The sequence below is a fragment of the Prosopis cineraria genome, unplaced genomic scaffold (genome assembly GCF_029017545.1).
Source record: "Prosopis cineraria cultivar Desert tree isolate PC_DT_omini unplaced genomic scaffold, ASM2901754v1 PC3, whole genome shotgun sequence".
NCBI lineage: Eukaryota > Viridiplantae > Streptophyta > Magnoliopsida > Fabales > Fabaceae > Prosopis > Prosopis cineraria.
The window spans coordinates 1,513,214-1,523,844 of record NW_026555334.1 but is presented as its reverse complement, the minus strand read 5'-3'; the positions used below and the strand labels follow the sequence as shown (position 1 = coordinate 1,523,844).

The window sequence follows — 10,631 nt, the reverse complement described above, 5'->3', positions numbered from 1 at the left end:
TTATACAATCATTATTCCTATATCATTAACTTCATTAAAGACTAAATTGAAGTCCCTAATCAATTGAAATTGAAATGTTAATGTCTAATATAACATTAGACACTTGGATTAACCAAATAAATCACCATGAATCTCTCAAATCATTAAATGAGATGTTCTAAGTGATACTAAGTCATCATAAATAAAAAATAATAAAATTGCTAACATATTTTATGTTATACCATGAGTGATAGTAATGAATGACACTAAATTATTATAACATCTCTATTTTTACTCCTCAAATCTAAATAAAAAATTTATAATCATATAAATATTAAAGAAATTGTATTCATTAAAATACATTAGTAGAGTTTAATTTTTAAGATGTTAAGAAAGTACTATAAAAATTATATAATATGTGTGTGGGGGGAGGGTTTATAGATTATTAATTTTTGAAAAGAAAAGAAGGAAGAAGATTTTTTTAAGAAAAAAAAAAAGAGAAAAGTGAAACCAACCAACTTATTTTATCATTTCCAATCACATTTCTTCTTCTATGCGCATCACTTTCTCTTTCTTTCTTTCTATCTTCCTCTCGCTCCGTGCACAGTGAGAAATTAAGGTAGAAAGTGAGCAAAATTTTAAAAATGGGGCTCCATAATAGATATCTTGAGTATAATCTTAAACTTTTTCAGATTATATAAATGTTCTAAATATTTTTCTTAATCACATACTTTTTCTGGTTTTTTATTTCTTGATGATAAAAAACCTAAGGTTTGATATAGTTTGAGTTTTTAGAAACTTCAATTGATTATTTAGTTTTTAATGGAGTTAATGATGTTGAAATAATGATTGTATGATTTAGATTTTGCTTAGATAATTGATTAGAACGTGACTGAAAGAGAGGGGATGAGATATATATTTAATCTTTTTGAAGTAAATAGAATACAAGCCAAATTCTATATCTGACGAAAAAAAAAAAAGGCTAAAGTGAGAGATGATGGGACAAATATTTTTTTTATGTTAAATAGAACTTGGCTGGAAACTCGATACTAATCAGACTAAATTTTAAATTTGTAATATCTAGATAAATATTATTGAAAGTGCAGTATTGTAGAAAATAATTTTTTTTATAGCAGGAAAGTCAATTTGCCTCAAAATTATAACATAGTATTTTTTTTTAAAAAAAGTCAAATTTTATTAAAGACCAGAAAAAAGATAAAAGCTAAAGAACTTGGGACAAAGTAAATTCTAGCACAATGACCAAAGCACTGACTTTTCCATGCTTCCACATCTCCTTTCCTTCAGCACATCCGATTCGTGGAAGCTATGGAAATAATTTGCAGTGGTGGCTAGTTTAAATATTCACCCGCACCCACCATGGATGGAGTGAACATATAAAGCAACAAATTTCAAATCATTTTTCTGGTTCATTGACACCCCACCCCATTTTTACAAGCTTATCGGTAAATATCATAATCTAAAATGGTAAGGATCAAACATGTGCACTATTACTCGTAAATAAAACAAAACCATATTAACTAAGAGAATTGAGAACATACAAGAATGCCCTCTCCATCCATTACAGATGATGAAAGATGAATCATACAAAATGCAGTAAAAGTTCATTCTAATTGTCCATTCGCAATTTACAAGACTGACAAACAACTGAAATAAAAGTGGTCTGATCTCGTGAGATACAACCGATTTCGCAACACCTAGCCATCGTCCCTAATAAAACATATCAAACAAAGTTCTATACACAACACAACAATGAACGAGTAAACTGGATAATTACATCAAGCAAACGACGTGCTCCTGGAGACCTGAGACACAGCATCTTCGAACTGGTCATCGTCCGCCTTGTCGGAGCTCAAGCATGGAGGAACAAACGATCTGAAAATGAGTTCCATGTTGGGAACTTCTTTGAGATGATGGGCCGCGACCTCGAGCGCCGGCTTCTGAAAAGCCGGGTAAAATTTCTTGGCACAGACAAAGCCAAAGAGTAAAGACAGTAATGGAAGAGGGATTAACAATCCTGTATAGTAGAATTTCTGGATTCCAAAGTAGCCCAACATGGTAAGTTGGTATAGTATCAAAGAGGCTAGTATACGGTTATGAATGTGAGGCCACATTCTTCCGTAGCTTTCATATGCTGGAACATACACTTTCAGTGCCTGTTGAATGATGATCACAGCAATTAAGTCAATAACACAAACAATCAAATGTAGGAATGAGTGCTTGGATTTAGATCTTGAGATCAGCTCAGCTGTGAGACTTAAGTTGTCTAGATTTGATATAGACAATTCACATTTGAAGTTTACCTGATTTCGCAGTATAAGCCATCCAAGACCAAAATACATAACGCCAAAAGGGATGATCAGAGGCGAAATAACAGAGTAACACAGAACGATTGTCACGATCAGCATATCGGCAGGAACTCTGGTTCCATAGCCAAGATCTCCAGGAAACCATGCTGCTTTCAACTCTGCTTCAGTTTTACACAGAAACTTTCTCTTTAGATGGTAAATTATCAAGGGAACTATACGTGACAGTTCCATTCCATAGCCAACGAAAAACCTGACACAAACACAAGAAGAAAACTCAGTCATGTCGGATTTTCAGCTAAAAGTACTCGTACGCAGATGTATATCAGATAGGATACAACGTCGTGTGTGTTGAAACTCTCTTGAAACGTCAAGAAAACTGTTATAACTTTAAAAAGCATGATTTATAACTTTAAGAAAAGGAAATGATATCTTATTCCAAGTTAAAGGGCATTAAATGTCATGATGAAACCTTGTATAAGACGAGATAGCAAGTCCTACATTGCGTACTATGAGATGCTCAATATGACTCCCACCTCAACAGCTAACTTTTGGGGCAAGTTATTTGTTGTTTCCCATCCCACTTAAGTGCCCATCATGTCATTTTTCCTAAAAGAGATGTAAAAAAAAAAAAAAAACAGAGAGAGAGAGAGGAGAACAATGTCTTACTTGAGAGCCACAAAGGTCAAAAAGAATGTAGCATTGTCAGGAAGATTACTAGCAAGAAATTCCACAATTTTGTTGGGGTTCTTCTCAATGGTCTTGAATGTTCTGAACAAGGTTCCACTGATGGTAACTCCAAGGAAAACGTTCAGCACTGAGAAGTAAAAGTATTTCCCTGAAGCTGCCCTAACTGCATGACTTTCAGTTGGAATGCCTTCCAATTTTGAAAGAAAATACAGAAACTTGGGAAGCAAAGCCATGAATACTATCAGAGCAATCTGAGGAAGGTATGCTTCCAAAACTGTCTTGAGAATTTCTATCTTCACAACTGGCTTCAAAAATGGCAGTAACTTCACCAGATTCTCCAGAGTTGTAATTGCAGAAATGAATGTAATTGGAATCATGTAGAAGAATATAGTCAATGCCACAATAACATACACAACATACTGCCTCACTTCTCTTTCAAAATACCTGAGTTTCAAATTAGTCCATATAAGTTGGCATGGTTCAGGCGAATCAAAAACCGTCCACGTGTCAACCATTTGTGCGTGTAAACTCTGAGCTGCAGAAGATGCAGCCACTCTGTTGGTGAAGAAAACAACAGCAGCATTTAGCTGCTTTTCTCTGAGCGTGACTTTTTGCTCAGATTCTAGCTTAGGAATGGTTTCACTGATTTTCTCATTGTAGTAGCCTATGCTGTCTACTTTCTCACCAAAAAGACCAAGAAAACCAGTTCTGTTAGTAGGTCTTGTTCCTTCTGGTTTGGCTGCTGTTTTTGATGCTGCATATATTGCTTCAGCACGTTCAAGCTTCTTCTTATACCCTTCTAACTCTTCCCATATCTTGTTCACCTGTTAACCATAGACATGGAATGAAATTAGAAATTATTTGACACACATAATGAAAATGAGTATCAAGAGAAACAGGAGGGGAAAAGTAATTTTGAGAATGAAAAATGGCCCACAGTGATACATTATCAGTGAGTAAAAAAAATTGGGATGAATTACCATGAACTAAAAACATTGTTCAAACTATAGACAGGTTACTGCTGTAAATATTATTATTTACTTTCAAGTTAATAAGTATCATAAACCTTAAACTATTTTGCGAATAGCATCCTAAACCTTGAACTCCTGAAATGTGCAAAACTCCCTTAACTTGTAAAATCCAAGTGCCTGAAACCTTGTCATTAAGTTGGAAAAAAAGACTGTTACTTCTGTAGTTGTAAAGCCGAGTTACACACAAATGCGGCAATCATCTTAACCATTAAAAATAATGACCATTTTCTTCCACTTAACAACAGGATTTCAGGTACTCAGAATTTCAACTTAGTTAAGGCGAGTGTTGCACATTTCAGAAGTTCAAAGTCTAGGATGCTATTCATACAATAATGTAAAGTTTAGGATGTTATTAACCCTTTACTTTCTGTTGTCGTCATCGTCGTCGTGGTGAAGGAAAATTAATCATTTGGCTCACACAATTTTCACTTAATTGTAACTCAATTCCTGAATTTTGACATAATATAACTCAATCCTTAAAATTTCAACTCGGTGCAACTTAGTTACTATAGTTTTAAACATTTAAAATATCAGTCCCTATATTTTGAAAAAAAATTATAAATATTAAATTTATATTGAGATTTAGGAACTAATATTTTACATTACTAAAACTTTTAATCTTTATAAAGATAATTTTAATCTTCAAAATTTTATTCTTTAAAATATAAAAACTAATATTTTAAATGTTTAAAACTATAGAGACTGAGTTGCATCAAGTCAAAATATAAGAATTGAATTACAACTAAGTAAAAATTACAAGAATCAAATGATTAATTTTCCCTTGTTATTATTATTATTATTATTATTTAATAATATATATCCTGATATCTATCTAGATTAAATTATATTAAATTATATATCTAGATAGATATCAGATATCCTGATACATCTTAAGACATGTCGGGTTTCAACCTCTACTTATGTAACCACTATTCAGTTCTTTTTTTTTTTTTGGCCAAAGCCCACTTTTCTGTTGTTAATCATTAAGATAATCAGAGATGCCAATTAGCTCTGTTTCTACCTTTAAGCTATAGAAAGTAAAATAATTTGAACTTTTACCAAACAAAAGGTGAAAATTAGGGGATCTCTATCTTCCCTTTACACAAATTTATATCCTTTGAAGTTAGAAGCAAACGGAGTGAATATAAAATATAAAAAGAAAATGAGTATTAGCGACGCCAATTCTTGTGTTTAACTTCCTCCTACTTAAGACAAACCTTAACATAAAGGATTCAAATTACACTGTTCAATTACTCCTTACTTTCTCCCTCTTTTATTTTAAATACACATTTCATGTCTCAATATATAAATAATCAAACAATTAATAATGAATCATCAATCATCAATAATAAAAAATATAACAAAATATATATCAAGCAGCATTATTTATAAGCTATAAACAATAGGATTAAAGAACATTTTTGTCCCTTAACTATTCGCTTAATAGTATTTGATATCCTTAACTTTCAAGTGGTGCAATTTCCTCTTGAACATTTAAAAATGATGCATTAAGCATCCTACCATTAAAAAAGTTGTCTTTAGCCATTAGTTGACTTAAAGATTACAAGAAAAGATCTCAAAAATTACAGAAGAAGACCCATAAAGTTACACATAAGTATCCTATTAGAAGATTAATATCAATTAAGTCCCCTTAACTATATATAAATAACAAGATACAAATGTTATTTCATATCCATGTAAAAGGCCAAAATACAAATTTGACCAACCATTATTTTAGGGACTTAATCGATATTAATTTTGCAACCAAAGTTAACTTTTTCCAAGATGCCCAGAGCGTTATTTTTAAATGTTGAAGGGAGAAATTGAAAAACATTTTTAAGTTTATAATATCAAATGCTTCTAAAGAAATAGTTAAAAGGGCAAAAGTGCCCTATAACCCTAAACCATATGACATACCTCATAGTTCACATAACACACAAGAAAATGTACCTAATCTATTTACTGATCTTTCACTAAATCTAGAAAATTCACATACATATTGATGTAAAACAAGAAGGGAAGAGGGGAACAGAGAGAAAAAGGAGGGAGAATGCTAAAATTCTTGAAAACTCTTATTCAATAATACTCAAAAAGCTAAAATACAAATAAAAAACCTAGCTCTATTTATAGAGCTCTAAAAATAATAAAATAAAAAAAATTAAATTTAAATCACAAATCTTAAATCTAAATCTAATCTTAAAAATACTAATATCTAAGATAACAATAAAATAAATAATAAATCTTAATTCTAATGAATAAAATCCAAATTCAAATAACCCTAACATGCTTATATCTTAAATAAAACATATTTTTCTTAATTAATCATTATCCCATATTCCATCACACACATATATAACACAGATAAACAAGCGTGACAGTGAGAAATACAAACCTGTTTGTTGTCTGTGATAATCATGGATCTGTAAAATGTGTCAGGATAGATGGCTTTGAAGTACGAGTCAACCTGTTCCTTCCTGGTCTGACCCTGAGGAGCAAGGGGTATGTCCCTAACAACTATAGCAAACTGTTGGGACTTCACTTCAGGAGATTTGAGTGCTTCAGCTCGCAGCCACGACACATGTTTATATGCCTTCCATAACAGATATATCGTCACAAGTGACACCCAATAGGTGGCAATGAAAAATGCCCACAATCTTGGACTCTTTGACTGCACATCCAATGTAGTTTTTGCATTATTATTATGAGCAAATATTAAATGAAATCATTGTATCGTTTCTTATAGTCTGAAGTTGACTAAACTACCCCCAACTTTTGAAGTTTAGGTCTAATGTAGACTTGGCATTATGAGATACAAGTCCCACGTTGAGTAGCTGCAATTTCTTTTTCTTTTTTTTTTTTCAACTGCATGTCTAGTATAGTTTTCAAAATCAATAATTTAGCCACTACAATGTACCATAAAATTTTGTTCAAGTGGTGCAAGTCAACATATGTATTATCTTATCACTCTGAATATGCATTCAACATTCAATGCTTCCAAATGGCTAATGTACATGATGTCATGATCAAATGAACGCATGGCATGTGATGAAGTCAATGTCTAAAGGATATGACTTGAATCATGCATAGTTAGAAGCACACATTAATAAACATTCAATAGCAGTAACTAGATTAAAATTTTTAACAACACAAACAATTAGGAATTTGTTTAACTATATGAACCAAATAAAAAATTGGGTTAAAATGACAATTTGGCCCTTAAACTAGAGGCCCAAGAGTATTTGGAATCCTAAACTCGTTTTTTATGCATTTTCGCCCCTAAACATTTAAGATCATGGCAATCTCTCACTGTCTTTAATTTTGACAATTAGTTGATTAGAAAATGACAAAAAAGGGCCTAAAAATAACAATTAAAGTTAACGGCAGGGGACAAATCACCACGATATTAAATGTTTAGGGATAAAAAAGCACCAAAAATGAGTTTAGGATCCTAATTGCTCCTAAACCTATAGTTTAAGGACCAAATTGTCATTTTATCCTGAAAATTGAGTGAAATTTCAGGGGTAAAAAGATATTTGATCAAGAATAATCATCAATATAAATAAAAGCTACTAGAACTAGAAGCCACATTGTACACTAAGTTCAACATACGGAGCCCAAGATATAGTCAAGTGAAATCTAAAAATATTTGAGAATTTCAATGTATGATAGAGCTGTGGAGGACCGGATCATACTGTGATATTTCCCATTGATAACTTGTCAAGCTGATTGAAAGTGCCATTGCTTGTGGTTGCATGTGCATTCAGCTTAACTCCGTTATCAGTAGCAGCAACAGGCAGCAGAACAGGCAGCAGTATAAGGCCAGACAAAACTAGTATACCCAACACTGCAACATTACAACATTATTAACCACTCCAAACACACACAGTTCATTTAAAAATCATAATGTATCTAGGTCAATATATATATGTATATATATATATATATATGAAACTATAGAGGGTCTCATACATTTGCAGAAAATCCGACATAAGACTATTTAACTTTTTTGTTAATTAAAGTATATGTTTAGTTTTTCTTTCTATCAAAATAACTTAAACCAATTTGACAGGACTTACTTTAAACTTATATATCCATTGTTTAGTTAATTAATGTGAAACTTTTTTTAATACATTCTAATATTCCTCCAACTATTTTTTTTTCTTTTTGCCTTTATATTTCATTCATTCATTTCTTCTCATTGCCTAGGCTTGTACTTCTTTTTGAGTCTCATAGGTCTTGGGTCCACAATCTTCTTCTTCTTCTTTTGTCCTCTCTCATTTTTTTTTTATCCTAGATCGAATGGCTCTGATACCGTATTATACGTTTTGTTGATTAAGGCAATCCCTCTTGTCTCCATTATAAGACACCTCCAATTACCTTACCAGAACCAAGGAAATGTAGTTAAATTATTAACTTTGTTTAAACATAGAATAACTTCCAATTTTATGCCTATTTAAATGAAAATTTTTTAAATTTATATTATATTCTCCAAAAAATAATTCTAGAAAGTTTTCTATAATAAGGACCAGAGGGAGTATATAATAAGACTGTCTTTCTATTAAAATAGTTTAAGTCAATTTCATAAGACTTACTTTGAACTTATACACCCTCAATCCCTTCTTTAGGTAATCAATGTGAGAATAGAGACACACTGTTCAAGGCCTTGAACAATGCGGCTTCTTACAACTTTTATAAATATATTGATCATTTCAGCTACATTTTATTTTTTTGTGATAGATTTAGCTTCATCTAGTTGAAAAGGGAGGAAGGATGGGGAATTTTTGGAAGAGATTAATGTATAAATGATGAGCAGACTGCAGATAGGCATGGCGATGGGAAAATATGGACTAGTCATGGAACCAGTAAAAGTACGATTTAAGGTTCGTTAGTCTCTCTTTGCATTCGAACAAATCGTAAATAAATTCAAATTTGGTAAATTTGATCATGATTATTTTCGATGAGAAATAACAAGAATAACGACAAAATTACAGGGAATAAATATCAAATTTCACCAAGCGACAATCAAAAACATAAAAAAACCTAAAAAAAAATAAGAGGGAAATAGGAAGATGATAATTGATAAATGTATTTTAAGAGGAAGAAGCCATTGGCTGTTCTGCTTTTTATTATTTATTGTAGGAAGGTACTTGACTGAATGTTATATAATTTAAAAATAATCACATGATCAAGCCAAGTTCGGTCAAACTGGCTAATAATGCTCTGGCTTGGCTTCACTACAATTTTTTTTAAAAAAAAAAGATTGTCTCAATGTCACCGGACCAGCTTTTTGCACCCTAAGAGTAAGCTTAATTCTCACAACAATATAAAAAATTAGAAATAGATTAAGCATGTGTTGAAACTACGTTTCTTTGACAAGAGGATTTAGGAGCACACATGTGAAACTCCTTTTAGATATATCAATTTAAAAAAAAAAAAAACTAGCACAGGTCTTCACTTGCAACTTTAGACTAAAATTAGGCTTCAACAGTAACTATATAGCCTCTAATTAGTTTATTTTTTTGGTTAATAAAAACGATTTATCAAAATAGAAGTAAAACAAACCTTGTGTATAATTCAAATAATAATTTTCACACCTGCTCTCCTTTCTACTTTGTAAGAGGATAAGCTTTTTGACCATCAAATCAAATTCACATAAAATGATAACCATTACTATTGTTCTAATTTTGTTTCTTTTAATTCCTAAAATCGAACTGTTAGAGCAAAGAATTCACCAGCATAAATTTAAATTAACAAAAAAGGTACAAATAAAAAAAATTAAAGAACAAGTACACGACATACCGGTGCTGAGGAAGACAAAATAAACAGCAGTATCGACCCCAGACATGGTGACAACGTTCTTCTCCGAAGACGACAAGGCCTCTTTGATCCAAGCGAAAGGGTTCCGGGTCTTGGAGCTGCCTTCGAACGGGTCCATCCCCTTGAGGATCCGATTCGGGTAGTAAACGACATTGTTGCCTGGTTTCGCCGAGAGCCAAGCGAAGAGGAGCATCAAAACGACGAAAATGATAAAGGAGGTTGAAAGTGAGGTCAAAAACGACGCGAAATCCATGTCTGTCTCCCTCTAGCTACCAGAACTCAAAACCACAAGGAGACACAGGCAGCCTCTTCCTCCTTCAAAGTCGTTTCAGTTTGAAGAAAGCCAAAATCAAGAGAGTGAGCTAAAAGAGTAACTACGGACGGGTAAAGAGATGAATAGTAACCGTAGGAAATGGAAAAGGAAACCGTTAGAGTAGAGAGAGAGAGAGAAAGAGAGAGAGAGAGGAGCAGAGCTGGCGGCAGTGATGGCGGTAGATGAGAGTAATGAAGAGTGAGAGGGATGTGTGTCATTGTGGGAAAGAGGACTCTCCTTCTCTTTTCTTTTCTTTTTTTTTCTATTTTTTTAATTAAATAAATAATATCAAGGATGGAAATGAGAGAAGTAAAAGAAAAAAAATAACAACAAAAATTATTTAATAAAATAATATTAAAGGCGAAGATGGGAGAAGTGAAGAGGAAAAAAAAAAAAAAAATGAAAGGAGAGTCCCCTCTCCCTTCATTGTGTGGGACAGCTTGGCTTTTATAGATTTTGAATTTTAATAATTATAAA

The 10,631-nt window shown here is 32.2% G+C and overlaps 1 protein-coding gene across 1 annotated transcript; it reads right to left on the bottom strand.

Moving 5' to 3' along the window:
- Positions 1-1,494: 1,494 nt before the first annotated feature.
- On the bottom strand, positions 1,495-10,339 carry LOC129304743 (CSC1-like protein ERD4). The gene is made up of 6 exons (XM_054944511.1): positions 9,824-10,339; positions 7,717-7,868; positions 6,417-6,692; positions 2,973-3,817; positions 2,301-2,556; positions 1,495-2,153 (listed from the first exon to the last, which is right to left on the bottom strand). The coding sequence occupies exons 1-6, from the start codon at positions 10,092-10,094 to the stop codon at positions 1,776-1,778; spliced, it is 2,178 nt and encodes a 725-aa protein (XP_054800486.1). The 5' UTR covers positions 10,095-10,339; the 3' UTR covers positions 1,495-1,775.
- Positions 10,340-10,631: the final 292 nt, after the last annotated feature.